Below are 16,350 nucleotides of genomic sequence, written 5' to 3' on the forward strand. Positions count from 1 at the left end.
AATAATTAATATAAAAAAATTAAATTATAAGATGAGCACGTGTCCATCCTAGACAAGTGTTGCATTTGCCATTGGCTTTTAATCTAGTATTTGTTTATAGGATGATGTTTCCATATTCGACGAGCATAGATGAACACCGTTAATGAGGAATATTATTAAATTAATTTATAAAACGTTAAATTATAAAGTACTAAACGTATAATTATAAATTAGTTAAAAATATAAATGTAAAATACAACATTTATAAAATATTAGTTTTAGGGTAAACTATATCATTGACATTCTAACTATTTACCTTTTTTACTTTAGCCACAGATTTTTTAATTTTGTCAATCGGGTCACTTAACTATTTAAATCTTATCAATCAAGTCACATGTCGTTAAATATTAACGGAGGAGATGATGTAGCAGTTAATAAAATTTGTATAAGTACATATTTGATCCTTGTTACTTACACATTCTATCAATATGGTCCTAACTTTTTATTTAATTCAATAAATTTAATCATCAATCCGATGATGACATGTATCACAGATTGGATTTTTTTAATATTCGTATAGTCGAATTTGTTTTATTTACTTTGATCTAGTTTAACGTCATTGATTTGGATCGTTGTTTATCGCAGCAAACAAAACCTACTTTCACGAATCAAACACCTCCATCTGGTCAATGTCATAATTTGTAGATGAAGTGACTCACAGATATGTATCCGAATTCAAACGTTTCCTGTTTATGACCTTTTCTTCTGATAGAACTCATCCAACAATAGAGGTTTTATGATGGAATCTGATACCTGGCCATTGTTTCCTGCGAACATGATTATTGGCACCTGTATATGAACTTCCTTTTCATTTCTTTGTTTTTTTTATTTGTTTAAGCACAGTTTTAATGGGGATGGGTTTGGAAAAATATTTCCCTAATCCCCCAAATTGTACACTAAAAATACTCTTTTGTAGAAAAGTTAAGATGAACCTTTTTTTTTTCATAAACAAAATATGAATAAGATTAGGTATGCAATATGAAATTTTGCTGTAAATTGAAGCATCTTTGTTTGCAATAGAATGCGCATGAACATCTCGACTCAAAAACAAAAGGAAACTAAAAACACAGCATTAGTAAGTTTGATGTATTAGTGTCGGGTACATAAACGTATCCGATGATCATCCAGGCATAGTGTGTCGGGTATATAAACGAATCCGACAAACATCCGAATCTGATTAACATAGTTTATATATGTATCAAACATACCATTGGCATGCTCCTCCTTGGCCTCAAGTGTAGGAGCAAAGTTGAGGGGGTTGAAACTGACACCAGGGCATCCACATTCATTTGTGGGCAAGCTGTATTGCTTGAAGATGAGGTCTTGGTTCACGCATCCCGGTTCTTGATGTCTTGCCACCGTCTCATCTCCACATGGTGGACCAAGATGAACTCGATCACGAAAAGAGTTGATGACGAAGCGAAGTATTCGGATTTCCCAGCATTGTACCATTAGTTTAAGATAAACTTGTCGGTTTAACTTGCTGGAATATCCGGTGAAAACCTAGTTTTTGATGCACAGGAAAGGAATACGGCGGCCGAGGCTTGTGTCAAGATGGCGGCCATAGTTTCCGGCAGAAAGAAAAAGCTGGGTTCAAGGCCAAGGGAAGGTAAAAATGTTTTGAGTACATGGGTTAATGCTCATATATGTACTTTGATTTTGCCATGCATGTGTGGTTGACATTAATGGAGGTGACTCTGCATCCTTCCTTTCCCTTGCTTGGATAGCCTTCCTAACTTATAGTGATATATGAATTTATCTTATTTCTTCGAGTAATAGTTTTCTTTTATACAATATCCAATCTATTTTTACCTGAAATTAAAAAATATTGAGTATTTAAATATATTTAATCTTATATCTTCGTGTACAATACGTTAATAATAATATCTGTTGGACTAAATTTAATCGATTCACATATAAATAATAATATTTGTCCATAATTTTTCTTAACATAAGACAACACACACTTTGTAGATTCAATTAATCAAACTCGAAAATTATATTAAAATATTCCTTAAATTGAAGTACATACACCAATGCATGAAAGAAAGAAAGAAAGAAAGAAAGAAAGAAAGCTTAGTTTGATGAGCAGAAGCTTCTCTCCAACACTTTAACAAATTCATTAAAATCAATTTGGCCATCGAAATTATCATCAAACCCTTTAATCATCCTTTCACAGTCATCTTCCGAAGCCTCCTTAATGAAACCTAACGAATACAACGCATTCCTCAACTCCTTTGCATCGATGAATCCATCCTTATTTTCATCGAACACATCGAAAGCTTCTTTCACTTCCATCAAACTCGGTTCTTCTTCCTCGAACAGCCAATCGATTTTACCCATCCCCTCGTTCTCGATCACCGTTTTCAATTCCGAAAACGACAGGTTTCGATGATGTTCGTCGGTTGCCGTCTGATCTTCAGCGGGTGCGTTACAAGTTCTGTCGCCGTTTCTGCAGATTCTCTTTGTTGTTGCAGAGGAAGAAACGCGGATACAAGAAATGATTCCCGGGAAAGATTTGAATATACAGATGATGAAACAGAAACTAAAATAGAAATCATGCAGTATGATTGCGAAGTTAAGAAAGACCAGAGACACCATGATTCCCCATAGCGGAATCATCTCGTTCGATGGTGATTTCTGCATTTTGTTTTATGAAGTTGAAGAAGAAGGTGGCGACTTGGATGATTGATCAAAGGGAATAAGCAACAAGAAATGGATGTATAATGTATTAAAAATTGCAGAGAAATGGATGGAGTTGGAGTGTGGATGCCACACTGCTATGACATATATATATATATTTGAAGAGCCGATGAGGAAATACCCAGGAAAAATAATGCATTCACATGCATTGACGTTGACTATTAGCTTGTATAAAGTTTGGTATAACTATTTTAAATAAAATTATGACACGACAGAACATAAAAATATGTTATGGAGACATAAATTATACTTCCCTTAAGGCCAAAGGGTGGAATTTTGCAACTTCTTAGCACTTTCTTGGTCTTTGAGAATAAATGTATAAGGAAAATGTAGTTGTTCTTATAGAATAAGTTCATGGAAATTTCTATGAAGAATCACTTCACTACTTTTCATCACCTTGCATAATGTTAGGGTTTTTCTTTTTGATTTAGCTACAGTTGTTCGACCTAATGATCATTTATTTCAGATCGAGTTTTGTAAAGACCCATTATGAGAGCGACTATTCCAATCCAGTTTGCTCCATTCGTAAACATTAAAATTTGAACTCATGTCCTTGTAGAATATTAGTGCTTTTCTGGTACTTTTTTTTTATAATTACATTGAGCTCTAATGTACACAATGGGTAGTTAAAGCTATGGAGAAACTTGAAATCAAAGGTTATTAGAAGAGAAAGAAGGCGAGAATGAGAAGAAAAAAATTTAAAGGTCAAATAATAGACGAATCGTTTTATTAAAGCGTCATGTTATTAATGTAATAAGAATTAACGATTTAATAATTAAATTGGAATAAATTAATAATACAAGTGATTGAAACATAAATTATTTTTAAAATTTTAATCAAAATAAAACAAAACTCAAATAAAAGTGACATCCCTCATAATTTACCATAATTTTGTATATCATGTGTCAATATTAGATTTGTCTAGACTGACCCAAACTCGAGGCTCAAATCGGCACATCCTAAAAACCCACCAAACCTAGAACCAAACCAAAATAGACTTCAAAGTTGAGGAATCATATTGAAAAGTTTTAACAGTTGAGATATAAAGTTAAAAACGACTTAAAGTTGAGTGATGAAATGCGTAATTTTCGCTTATCCGGATTGGAAGAAGTTAAATAAGGTTCCGTCCCAAATCGAAGCCATAACGCCAACCAAATCCACAGAGACAAAAAAAAAAATGATAATAGATGGCAAAGATTCCAAGACCAAGACACAATCAAAGTCCAGCCCATCTTACCCGCGTCGTTCGCGTTCATCAAAGGTTACGCCGCCGTCGGCCTCTTTGGTAGACGGTGAACTGGCGGTGACGGAGCGAGAAGGGAGCTCTGCAATCACCAGTCTCTTTGAAGATCTCCAAATTTCACAGGATTCAAGCCCTAATCCCCGGAGCTTTCCTTACAGCGTCAAACAACAATGCTGGGAAAAAGCCGAGAAGGTCAAGGGACGAGACCCAGCTCGCTGGCGGCGTGACGCTGTTGGTAACATTGTTTTCAGGAAGCTAGTTGGTTGTCCTGGTTGCTTGTGCCATGACTATGACCATATCATCCCTTACTCCAAGGTACGCTTTTGTTTTTGCCCATTGAATTGAAATATTCTGCTGTATTTATGAACATGAATTTGAAGATTTGGATTTAATTTGTGAATTGAAATGCATTAATTATGTATAAACAATTGAGATTCCATGTTATCATTTATTTATTTATCAAAAATATAAATTGTCAACTTCACAAGTATGTTTATGAATTCCACACTATTACTGAATAGGCACCCGATAAATCGATGAATATGAGAAACCGTCATTACATTTTTGTGTGATTCATCACAAAAGTCACTCTTCTTTTGAAACCCTAATCCATCTTTTGAAATCAAAGTTTCCAAAAGCTACCTTGAGTTTTTGTTTTAATCTGTTTATTGGAGCTGTTTTCTGAAGTGGGTTTGGGTGTTGTAGGTTTGTTCTGGCTCCATTTTGTACTTCCTGATTTTATATTTTGTGAGAATTTTTTTTATCACAATTCTCTACTTGTAATCATGGAGAAGTAGATTTGAATTATAGGTGGTCATGAGCTTGTATGATGCTATGTTTTTGTGTCTAAAACCAATGGTACTCGGACTTAGGTTGTGTCAGATATAGATATATATCTGAAATGGGCGTGTTCATTTATTTTGAAGTTTTTCCATGTATTAGAAGGTTCTTTGAGAGTAATATCTTCATACTCATATCCTGATAATATTCATAAGATGTGCTTTGGGTACTTCAGGAAAAATAATCTGAGCAACATTCTTTATGCACCTTAGAATTTATTCCAGAAAATAATGGTTCTTGCTCCTTTGTAGTTAAAACTTAAAAGCAAAAATTAGTAAAAAAGAGACAAAACAAGATTGAATGTTAAAGTTGATTATTTGCTCCATTTCTTGTCTGAAAATATACCTGTGCTATTTTGTTGTAAAAATTCAATGGCATTTGTGAATTTGATCACTAAGTTGCAAAGAATTCCATTGCTATATTCTGTAGTCTACAATGTTCAGACTTTGAATCTGCAAGATCAGATCCCTTAGTGAAGGATATAATTCTATTTCAGCACTGGTCATGACTTTTCCATTTCATAATGGAAATGTTTTGTATAACTATAGAGAAGTTCCGTTTTAGATGACTAATTTATTCTTAATTACTCTAAATAAAGAAAAGCTTGAAGTGCTAGCGCTACATTATGGGAGGCAAAGAAATTCAATCTCTGTTGAGCGAGAATCATTTGGTATAAAAATCTGGCTGTCATGATGTGTAGCAGTAGTCATAAAACTCTAAAAGTAAACAATAGGCGAAGATCAAAAGTTGGTCATAAGGTGGTAGAAGCCATAGTAGTTGATGGGTCTGGAGGCAGCATGTGAAAGGTTCCCTGTTAAGCTGGACTGGTTCATTTTGTTGGTGTTCACATTCTATATTTTAAGCATAAGTTGGTCATATAAGTTTCTAAGGAGGACCTTCTGAGCCCTGGGAACTTGAGGCTAATCTCACGCTGTAAGAACATATTCTCAAAAGGTTTAGTATTTGAAGAGCGTCAGTCAAAGCACCATGTATTCACAGGACTCCTTCTAGCTTACTATTGACAAAGTTGTGATTCTTGTTCTACTTTCTTGTTCCTTATATATAGCTTCCTTTTGTATCATGACATTCATTTATATTTCTTCAGATATCCAATCAATGTGTACTTAACAAAATTGTTTCTTTCTAACAATACTCTCTTTGTTATTCAAGCTCTCAAAGACCGTCCCTGAACTTTCCATCTCTTGAATTTATTGTGTAGTATTGTAATATGCATGAAAACATGTATTTTTGTTCTTGATCTATAGAGCCTGGCTTTTGATTAATATTCTTTTTATGAATTTCAGGGAGGAAAAAGCACGCTAGAAAACTGTCAGGTTTTACAGGTATGAAAATTTCCCTCTTATGGCATATTCAACTTTCATTTTTCTCTCTGTTTTTCTGAATTTCTTAATGTATTTTCAGGAAAGAAAAAAAAAACTAGTGTGCTTCTGTTTTTAATATCTTACGCATCCTACCAAAATAAAAAATATATATTTTTATTTTTGCAATGCAATAAATGTTAGGCCAAGACCCATAGTGATATCAGTCTACTAAAATTTGTTGATGTTTTCATGTATTTAGACTGCTTACAGGATTGGCAGCTACTTGCCTTGAGCTTTAATACACTTTTTGACATGAATCATAGTAATGTTGCAATTTGAGGCCGTGAATCATCTCTCTGTGCTAAGCATTTTCCTCTCATTAAACTGATTGCAAAGGTCTATTGAGTCACAACTAGTCCACCTTGATTTGCCTTACCATAGTGAAACCATTATAAATCCTCCATAAGAAAAAAGATATAAAATGAAAAGAACCAAGTATTAAGCATGATAATGGGACTTTTTAACTAAACATATTTAAGGATCCTAATCATTTTTACGTATTTTGAAATGAGTGTACATAATATGTTTTTGAATATAATATTTCCTTTAGATACTGCCTTAATTAAGTTTGCATCGTATGAGTAGCCATAGCACAGTTGAAATTGCCATTCTATGGCCCCAGTCAATGGTGAAACCAAAAGTTTAAGTTAGTGAGGGCAAAAGAATGTCAATTGGAATATTTTTAATAGTATTTGGTTAACTAAGAATTTTATTAAGGTCGCAATGGCCTTGATGAGTTTTTGGATAGTGAATAGGTTGGTCTTTTTTTCACTCCTAATTATGACACATGTCTTTCTTAACATACAATAGATCAAGCTGTCATTCATCCACCTCTCATTCAAAATGTATATATTTTCTCAACAATCTTCGTTGCTGAAAATCTCATAATTGTATACCATCTGGTAAAAGTGAGTTAAGTATCAGCTACATAAGATGATAAGTTGAGTCATTTGTTCTTTTCTAATAAAATTAAAAATAGCTTTCCTTGCATGGAAATTGCATCTTTTCTTTAGTTAGAAAGTGACTCCCGTCTTCAATGTGACATCAGTTCTCAATTTCCAATTTAGAGATCTCAGGTTCAAGCTCTGGGAATTGCATAATTTAGAGGATGACAGTTAAATCGATTTCCAATGTAGAGATCTTAGGTTCAACCCCTAGGAACTAGGAAGTAAGTACATGGATTAGGAGATGACAGAGTTAAATTGGTTTCCAGTGGATCTTAGGTTCAAACCTTGGGAAGTGGATCGATTAGAAATGAGAGTGAACCACCTCCCTATGTGTTGTCAAAGGCTTAGTATCACTCTTTTTTCCATCATAACATAACTAAGTTATCCAGTCTTCAGTGTGTCAATATTTCTGTATTTTTAAGTGATGACAAAATCTTTCTATTAATGCAATCGATCTTTAAATAGAAGAAAACTATATAGAAAGAAGGATACAGCTAAAAGTTAACCTATGCACAATGATATAGATAAAAGTTAACCCATACATTACTAAGGATATAGATAAAAGTTGGATTATACATTCTTGCATGTGGGTCTGCCTATGATGGAACTTCAAAGTGGGGAATATTTATTAGGGCTTCGACTAACCCTCCAAGTAGAGTTCAATGGGAGCCTTTTCCTTATTCAAACATGGTTTTTAGAAGATATTGGTGTATAATCAAAACATGCTGGTCCATATTTGAGTGCTTAATCTTTCACTATAAGTCTTCTTTGATTCCCATTTGTGAGGATCTAAGCTTCTCTTTTCCAGAATCAGCTGATGCAGAAAATGCTGATCAAAAGCTTTCTGTTTTAGTACCATTGAGTTCAATAATAATTTTGAATCTGATGTTTGGGATCTTGTTTTGTTAACTTTAGGCAACTGTTAATCGATCAAAGGGAAACCGAACTGAGTTGTCCAGAGCTGATCTCATTCAGAGAAGTTCTTATTGCCGGGTTTCAGGTAAATTTAATGTTGTACAATAGATATTTCCCCCCTTTTCCTGGTAAGATGACTGCCGGATTTTCTAATCTGAAGTTCGACTGTTTCATCGAACTTTTAGGTCGCGACATGGATTTGTTCGAACTATCAGCTTATGGCAATGTTCACCATGGGGAGGATTCCGGTGGGTGTAGAATTCAATGATATTAATATCTGCTGTAGGAACTTAATACTGATTCCAAGATATATTGTACTAATGAAATGATGATTGAGCTTAAAAGATATCATAGATAAACGCATGATTTTATGTATGATTTTATGTTAGAGAGTGAATTTCTAAAATTTTATAAGAAGGTGAAGTTATAAGATTTTAAAGAAATAAAAATAGATTATCAATAGAAAATAAAAAAATTAAAATATATGATAATGCAAATAGATAGGCTTGCGGAGTATTTTTTTTCCTACCAAATATCACAAAGTTATCTTTCCATCAAATGAGACGTGGTTCCAAAGCTGCTATGACAAAAATCCCACTTGAAAGACACCGAGAATTACGACAACCATTGCTCGATTCCTTCATGTGCTGCCCCCATGCAATCAATGGTGAAGACAAAGATTCCCTCTCAAATGCCAATGGTAGAAACGGTCCAAGGGGGAAAGCTGGCGGCAACCCGTTTGTTAAATCTGCACAGGCATCTCAAAGCATTCCTTTTCGAGCCCTTCGAAGGAATTGATCAGAACACCATCGAAAACGCTTGATGCTCTTGTTGTCTGAGAAATTCGTTGTGAGTAGTTGTTTGAGTCTAGAAGCAACGCAGGAAGCAATGCTAACAGAATCAATGAAGGGATAGAAGGAAAAACATTCGAGCCGACAAAATGGAGAGAATGTAGTTAGGTAGTTGGAGATTTTCGATCATTTCGATTATAGACGTCAGCAATGTCACATATATTTATAGTGAGAATTGAATCTTAAGCCTCAGGTGTTCTCAACAGCCTCAACCTTATCATTAAACTAAGATTTTGTGACCCTGAAGCATAAACTTTATATTAAGCCATTTCTAAAGGGGTAAATAACTAAACATTAAATTTACACATAAATTTAATATATAAGTGAGAAATTCAATACTTGGTACAATTACACATAAATTTTGATTGCGATAAATACAATCATGTGTATAACGAAAATGCAGATGTGAATTATTGTTGGGTTGATAAATACGAAATTTATACATAGTTTTGAGATTCATCTTTTCGTAAAATTATCTTAATTTTAACCAAGAATTTTATCTATTTCTCAAAACCCTACATTACTCTTGTTTACTCGTTTCAATTCCAAAAGTTATTTTATCTCAATTGTTAGAGATGAAAAACAAACTCTACACTTTGTTAATGGTGATGGTCGATGAACAAGAGTCCGACAAACCCCTGTGATAGCTAAATAAATCCAAATCACTCACTCGGCGACCACCTCCTCCGGCAGAACATTTCGACTGAGCAGTGGTCACAGCCACCGCCGATGACACCAGCCTTCTCTTCTTGTAATTAGCCTTGAAACAGGCTTGCCTTAGTCTCCTTGTATCGTATCCCATATTCATGTCCGGCATCTCTTCCAACATCTTCCTCTCCCTTTCCAATACCTCCACTGCTTCCTTCACTTTCCCTTCTCCTTTCTCCTCCTCGCACTCCTGCATTATCATTTCATATTTTCGGTCAAAGTAATTTAAAGGACGAAAATATGTCATCAATAGAAAATATCTAAATCATACAAGAATTTGAAATATTCAAAGAGATTCCAACAACCCCTCGGTTCATTCATATTTCCGGATAAAAACAATATGATGCGAGAATGAAATAGTACCTGAATGTTGTTGATAAGAGATCGGAGGCTCTTAAGTTTCCGGTGCGGCCACCTCCGGATTCCGAGCTCCCTGCACCTTTTCTTCAGCAAAGTTAACCCAACGTTAAGCTCTTTGGCTGCTTGAGTTATAGGCATATAGAAATACTGTGAGATTACTTTCCTAGAGAGTAACTTTGCCCTAGTTTTAGGTTGTTCTTCCTTGCAGTTTTTATCACCAGAAACACTCTCTTTCTTCATCATCTGTTCTTCACCATTGATATCATGAATCTCGGGCATTGTCTTGTCGCATTTTCGGGGCTCGAATAAGAAACCCAGTTCATCCCAGAATCCATTGCCATTTTCTGCAACAAAATATATATGAAGATTGATGATCGAATACGCTTAATGATTTGTATTTAAGAAAAAATATCGACCTTGAGATGCACTTGAACTTTGTTCAATGTTTAATGACGCATATAATGGATCCGTGTACAAAGTGTTAGTCATCAACAACGGAACTTCATCGTAAAGACTTTGTTGCATGCAAAACTCATGATACTGCAAATCCAACGTATCACAGTACACAGCACTTTCACTGCAAAATCATTTTAATCAGAAAACTCATGAGAAAACCAGAAGGAAAATAACAGAACTGATGTAATTCCACCTTGAATATTCCACAGGAAGTTGTGGTTGGAAGGGAGTTGAGTGTTCTTCTTCTTTGGTGATTAGTTCAGACCTCAGCCAGTGACTTCCCATTTCCTTTTTTCTCGAGATTGAGAAGAAGAAGAAGAAGATTGCAAATGGAGTTTAGGATTTTGGAAACATGAAGAGGCGTTAATGGTAGTATACATATATAGGGTGAAGAAGTGCATCATATAATTGCATTGGAAGATGGTGCGCCGTCAATGGATATATAACTCGACATGCACATGCATGAATCATGATGATGACCATGGCCTTGCTTATTTATTACTTGTGGGAAAGCTTCTGAGATTCACTAGGTTTTATCATTTCATGATAGCCTTCTCAAATATTTTTATTACTTATAAATTTAAATAACTTTTTATTGGATAAATATAAATTTGTTACGAGTTATAAATAGGTAAAGTTCCAATGTAACTCATATGAACATTAAAGGCCTAAAAAGTGGGAAATGGAGCACAAATATATCATCATTATTATTTATTAATTCGTAAATTTTGCAATTAATGGAATAATTTCTTTGAATCGTATGTATAAGTAGTTAATGGCATATTTAAGAGAAAAAAGTGTATATCTTCGGAACGTACGTAACTGCTAATTAAGAGCAAATTATTTGATCTCCATATCTATTAATTTTTCATATAAGGATGCATAATTAACTCAACTCATAATCTATTTTTTTATCGCTTATTATTGATACGTTAAATGCAGTCCCATAGGTATAATTCTAACCTACAGTTATAAAGCTCGAGTAAAAAATATATATAATATTATTATTTGATATAAAAAATGTGTAAAATTTATTTTATATCAATCTATTTTAATTCTATACTCTAAACCTTAAAATAAACAAATTTTATATAAATCAAAATTTACATAATATATATATCAAAATTTTTAATATATATTTATTATTAATTTTAGATTGTAAAAAATCTAAATATATATAAAAATGAGATTTGGAAGAGCAATGATGATTAGGGCTGAGCAACGAAATCGAGAAAACCGAAAAACCGATACGAACCGAGTAAAACGATTCGGTTCGGTTTGGCTTTAAACGGTTCGGTTTTCGGTTTGATTTAAAGGCTTCATTTTTTTGATTCGGTTCGGTTCGGGTTTTCCATATGGAACTCATTTGTTCCATATTGAACCGAATAGATAATTTTTGTAAAAAAAATTATAGTTTCAAGTGATTTTTTTTATTGAAAAACCGATAAACCGAACCGAACCGAATCGAAAAACTCGAACCGTTAAAAAAACCGAACCGAACCGAAAAAACCAGTTTCGGTTTTTTCGGTTTTTTAACTATTCGGTTTCGGTTTCAGTTTAAATATTGAAAACCCATTTATTTCGGTTCGATTCAATTTTTGGTAAAAAACCGAACCGAACCGAACCGAATACACCCCTAATGATGATGATTAAAGAGATTGGAGTTGAATCATTGAGAGGCAGTGTGTTTGTGGGGAATTGGATTTATCATAAATGAAGGAATTTGGCTTTACGAAATGCATTAGATAATAACCAATAACCAAATACCAATTGCAATTATGATCAAAGCAGAGTGGTTTTTGGGATTAGCAAGTTAACCACGCTTCCAATCTTCATCTTACCCATGCATGCACTCTTTTTGTCTCATCAATTTTAGTTAGGTGTTTTCATTGTTCAATTTTAACCGAATATTAATTTAGTTAAATATTAGACTGATTAGCTATTAATTTTTTTTAAAATTTAATTTGATTCAAAATTAATTAATTAACTTAAATATATATATATATTAAGCTCAAACCGTTAAGAATTAAGAGTCAACTATTTTTTACCCACATTAGATCCATAAAACTTTAAAACTCCCCAATCAATTTTTAACCCAAATGAAAAAAGAAAAACCCATATTAAACTTAAATTAATCTAACTAAAACTTTTTTCAAAAAATTCCATTAATCCGGTTTCTACTACTTAGGTTCAATCGATGACCAAATTAACCATTTGAGCACCCTTACTTTTGGCCTGGCCACGGGCCCTTTATATATTATAACTTGTTTGATAAAAAAAGATTATATACTCTTTTAACTAGGTTATTTCATGGATACAAAACCAACTCTCGAATTCAGAATGAATGTTTACGCGAACATAGTATTAAATTACAACCGTAATGTAATATACCAACTGCATCGTAAATTTTTTCAAAGTTACTGCGCCACTGTAAATTGCATCTACAACATATAAACGTATTTTTATAAAATAAATCACGTCATAACATCCATAACCGTGATCACAACTTAGTGCTACGACTAGGAACCATAAAAGGGAAGCACGATCTTAAGCTGAAACCAACTATATCTTAACCACCTCCCTGAATTTTTAGCAAAGAGGAACAAAAAACTAGAGCTCGATGCACAAACATAGCAAGAAAATGGCAATCTGCACACAGATTACATAGGCTCATGGGAAGGAATAACGGCTGTTGATGAACTCATCAAAGAGATTCCAAACAAGCTACCATGGATTTAGAGGAAATGGAACTCTTCCATCAGTGCACCATGAAGAACATGGGGTGTGCTTATATATTCAATTAATACGCAGTTCCCTTCTTGTGCCAAAAAAGAACTCGCAATGTTTGAAGTTTATATAACCATGTCCAATTAGCAACAAAGAAACCCAATCAAGTATCCATAAAGGGCACAAAGTACAAACGGCCAAGCGTCCTGCCACAAGGTTAACAGCATTAATACTGCACAAACCATTTACTTAAAAAATAAATAAATAAAAGAAGGCGGCCAACTAGCACGGAGCATAGCAACATGAAAGAAAAATTAATTCCTCCTTATAACCAACCAAAAGCCAATCCATCTTCCACATGCAGCATTAAAAAATTTCAATGAAAACTCGTACAGAAGCAATGAAAATTTATGCTGATAATGCATGAATCACAGAAATGTATGCTTTCAGAGACCAAGAGACCATATTTGAAAGAGTGTGTCAAGAAAGCAGGACTGCAGGAGTCTCCTTCGAATCAAATATCGAAAACAGCATTTTAGGAAAACAAAAATAGTTGTAGATTTGTTCCAAGTTTCACACTTCAAAGGTTAAAGGACTGAATGATAATATAGTTCCACCCTACAAAAGAACGAATAGAAAACATCCTGTAAACAAGAAAAAAGATGAAGAAGACTTCAAGCTTCACCATAAAAGCAGCAACCCTTGTTCATCAGCTGCAATCAAAGTATGATTCCATTAGCAAAGTGATAATTAGAAATAGTCTCTGAAAGTGGAAAAGAAGAAGATATTAGCAAGCCAAAAGGAGAAGAAAAGTGGATCCGCGTACAACAAAAAGTCATCTCATCCAGAACGAGGACCTCCAGTTCCACGACGCTCATATGGTCCAGAACGATCACGATTATATCTATCACTACCAGACCCCCCTCGACTACCTGCATCCCTGCTACGCCCACCAAACCGATCACCATTTCGATCAGGACCATGACGTCCACCACCATAACGATCCCCCTTACCACCATACTTATCCCCCCTAGCCCCATCACTAGGGCACTCCCTAGCAAAATGTCCAGGTTTCCCACACTTAAAACACTCCCCACCATTGGATCCACGACTGCCATCATAGCCCCGTTTACGATCACGGTCACGATCATGTCCATGATCACGGCTACGGTCACCATCATAATCTCTCCCTGACCCTTGTTGAGGCTTAGCTCTATCAACGGTTATATTTCGCCCATCCAAATCCATTCCATTCATTGCTTCAATAGCTTCTTCCATTGCTGCTTTCTCATCAAAAGTGACAAATCCAAATCCACGAGAACGACCAGAAAACCTGTCAACAGCTACCTGAATCAAACAAAAGTTTTCTGAGTCAAATCAAGTTGACAATTGACCAAAACATCTAAAAATTAGTGATAAGTGCAAGCCAAACCAAGAAAGATTAATACCAACATGTATTCAAAAATTAATAAAGCACATGACAGTGTATGATTATTCGTTCTTTAAACAAATAATGCTATTATGATTACCAGTTTGTTCCATAAAACATATTGCTATCACCTAAAGTACTTAATTCTTTCAGCTTTTGAATTGCCTTCAATCTAAATTGGGATCAATGTTTGACCGGGATCAGATTCGATGGTGATAATCAGTAACTCAAGAATTTTATTTTATTTAGAGTTTCATGATTAAATACCTTAGCGTCAAGAAGATTTCCAAACTTTTCAAATGCATCTTTCAGGCCTCTATCAGATGTTGACCATGAAAGGTTACCAATAAAACAACGGTACTCGTCTTCTGGCATAATGTAAGCTGCATTGTTTATGGCAAAGGAATACCAAAAAACAGTTAATTATCCAATAGAAAATTCGTGTGAAATTGGTTTGAGATATCTTCTTGGTAAAATATGCCATCACTATATCAGCATTGAGAAATGGCAGAAACATGACCAACAAATGGAATGATAGTGCACAAGGATTTCAGTGTGAGCAACCAAAATAACAAAAAGCAGCTTATGACTATCAAAACTTATATGACACTAGAAATCAATAGTAAACAAAAATGACAGATGAAACAAATCAGTTCATAGCATTCACTTAAACAACTCCAATACAGAAAAGAGTAGGCACTCCTAGGTTACAATAAATGGGACAGTAACTAACTGTGCCCAAGCAAACTCTTAAAAGTAAAAATCGTGCCTTTAAACTGACCTTTGCTTCAAGGCAGAAACAACAACAAAAAAGCAAGCTTGGCCTACAATTGCTACAAATCTCCACAATAATCATGGTAAATAGCATTCCACAAACAGATTCTTTATTTCAAAACAAAACCCTTTCCTAAACCCCAAATTAGTAAGCAGTCCACACGCACATTCAAAATTTGCCTCCGTAACCACGGCTTTCCGACAAAACCATAGAAACAGTACAGAATAAATAAGATTATACAGCGCATAAACAATCAAACATAATTCCACGAATTACCTAAATATCTAATAACCCATCAAAGACAACATGTTGCATTTAAAATCATTATTCAGATCAGAAGCCAAGAAGCAATTAATCAAAAGCTAATCGACAGAAAACAAAATTGTAATATTGTCGAATACAAGCAGATTTAATGGAAAGCACAAGGAATCAATAGCAGAGAATAGAGAGGAAGTACCAAAAAGAGCAGAGGCGAGAGAGGAGTAAACTCGAAAAGAGCAGTTAAGTTTCGAAAGAAACTTAAAAATACATAATAAAAATAGGTTAAACTACTCTTTTTTAGTCCCTTCACTTTTCTGATGTTTCTATTTTTGTCTCTCATTTTTAAAACATTTTCAATTTCATCATCAAATTTTGAAATTTCGCTTGCTTTAATCACTCACGCTATGTTACCTAACTCAGTCCCATCCTCCCGTATCTTGTTTGAATTTGTTCGTTTTAGTTTGGGATTTGTTCACATGCCAAATCATTAAGAAATGTATGTTGAAACTATTAAATTGGCGTATCAAAAGCACGACACAATAAAAGCAAACAAAATTAATTACGAGAGAAGATAAAGAAGCGTCTAGATTCTAACACCACAATCAATTTACTAACATCGATAATGATATTTGTTCTGTCGAGTCCATCGATTATTAAAAGTTATCTAATTATAAGGAATTGTTCCATCCAATCCATTAATTATTATAACTTACT

General features: G+C 34.2%; 3 protein-coding genes across 3 annotated transcripts; 1 reads left to right on the plus strand and 2 right to left on the minus strand.

Moving 5' to 3' along the window:
* Positions 1 to 2,115: 2,115 nt before the first annotated feature.
* On the minus strand, positions 2,116 to 2,685 carry LOC120174462 (probable calcium-binding protein CML47). Its single transcript, XM_039181301.1, has one exon. It carries the CDS (start codon positions 2,683 to 2,685, stop codon positions 2,116 to 2,118), a length of 570 nt encoding a protein of 189 aa, XP_039037232.1.
* Positions 2,686 to 3,898: 1,213 nt separating this feature from the next.
* On the plus strand, positions 3,899 to 8,440 carry LOC120174484. The gene is made up of 4 exons (XM_039181309.1): positions 3,899 to 4,300; positions 6,130 to 6,168; positions 8,070 to 8,154; positions 8,255 to 8,440. Exons 1-4 carry the CDS (start codon positions 3,920 to 3,922, stop codon positions 8,335 to 8,337), a joined length of 588 nt encoding a protein of 195 aa, XP_039037240.1. The 5' UTR covers positions 3,899 to 3,919; the 3' UTR covers positions 8,338 to 8,440.
* A 5,191-nt stretch (positions 8,441 to 13,631) lies between these two features.
* On the minus strand, positions 13,632 to 15,875 carry LOC120174483 (glycine-rich RNA-binding protein RZ1A-like). Its single transcript, XM_039181308.1, has 4 exons — positions 15,833 to 15,875; positions 14,868 to 14,983; positions 13,998 to 14,518; positions 13,632 to 13,884 (listed from the first exon to the last, which is right to left on the minus strand). Exons 2-3 carry the CDS (start codon positions 14,973 to 14,975, stop codon positions 14,012 to 14,014), a joined length of 615 nt encoding a protein of 204 aa, XP_039037239.1. The 5' UTR covers positions 14,976 to 14,983; positions 15,833 to 15,875; the 3' UTR covers positions 13,632 to 13,884; positions 13,998 to 14,011.
* Positions 15,876 to 16,350: the final 475 nt, after the last annotated feature.

Source organism: Hibiscus syriacus, unplaced genomic scaffold, assembly GCF_006381635.1.
Source record: "Hibiscus syriacus cultivar Baekdansim isolate YM2019G1 unplaced genomic scaffold, ASM638163v2 tig00112107_pilon, whole genome shotgun sequence".
Classification (NCBI taxonomy): domain Eukaryota; kingdom Viridiplantae; phylum Streptophyta; class Magnoliopsida; order Malvales; family Malvaceae; genus Hibiscus; species Hibiscus syriacus.

Excerpts from the sequence above, each read along its gene's own strand:
- LOC120174462 (XM_039181301.1), bottom strand. The coding sequence starts at position 2,685 with ATGCAGAAATCACCATCGAACGAGATGATTCCGCTATGGGGAATCATG.
- LOC120174484 (XM_039181309.1), top strand. The coding sequence starts at position 3,920 with ATGATAATAGATGGCAAAGATTCCAAGACCAAGACACAATCAAAGTCC. Across the intron at positions 6,169-8,069 it reads AAAACTGTCAGGTTTTACAG|GCAACTGTTAATCGATCAAA; the intron begins GTATGAAAATTT and ends TGTTAACTTTAG. Across the intron at positions 8,155-8,254 it reads TTCTTATTGCCGGGTTTCAG|GTCGCGACATGGATTTGTTC; the intron begins GTAAATTTAATG and ends TCGAACTTTTAG.
- LOC120174483 (XM_039181308.1), bottom strand. The coding sequence starts at position 14,975 with ATGCCAGAAGACGAGTACCGTTGTTTTATTGGTAACCTTTCATGGTCA. Across the intron at positions 14,519-14,867 it reads GAAATCTTCTTGACGCTAAG|GTAGCTGTTGACAGGTTTTC; the intron begins GTATTTAATCAT and ends TGTTTGATTCAG.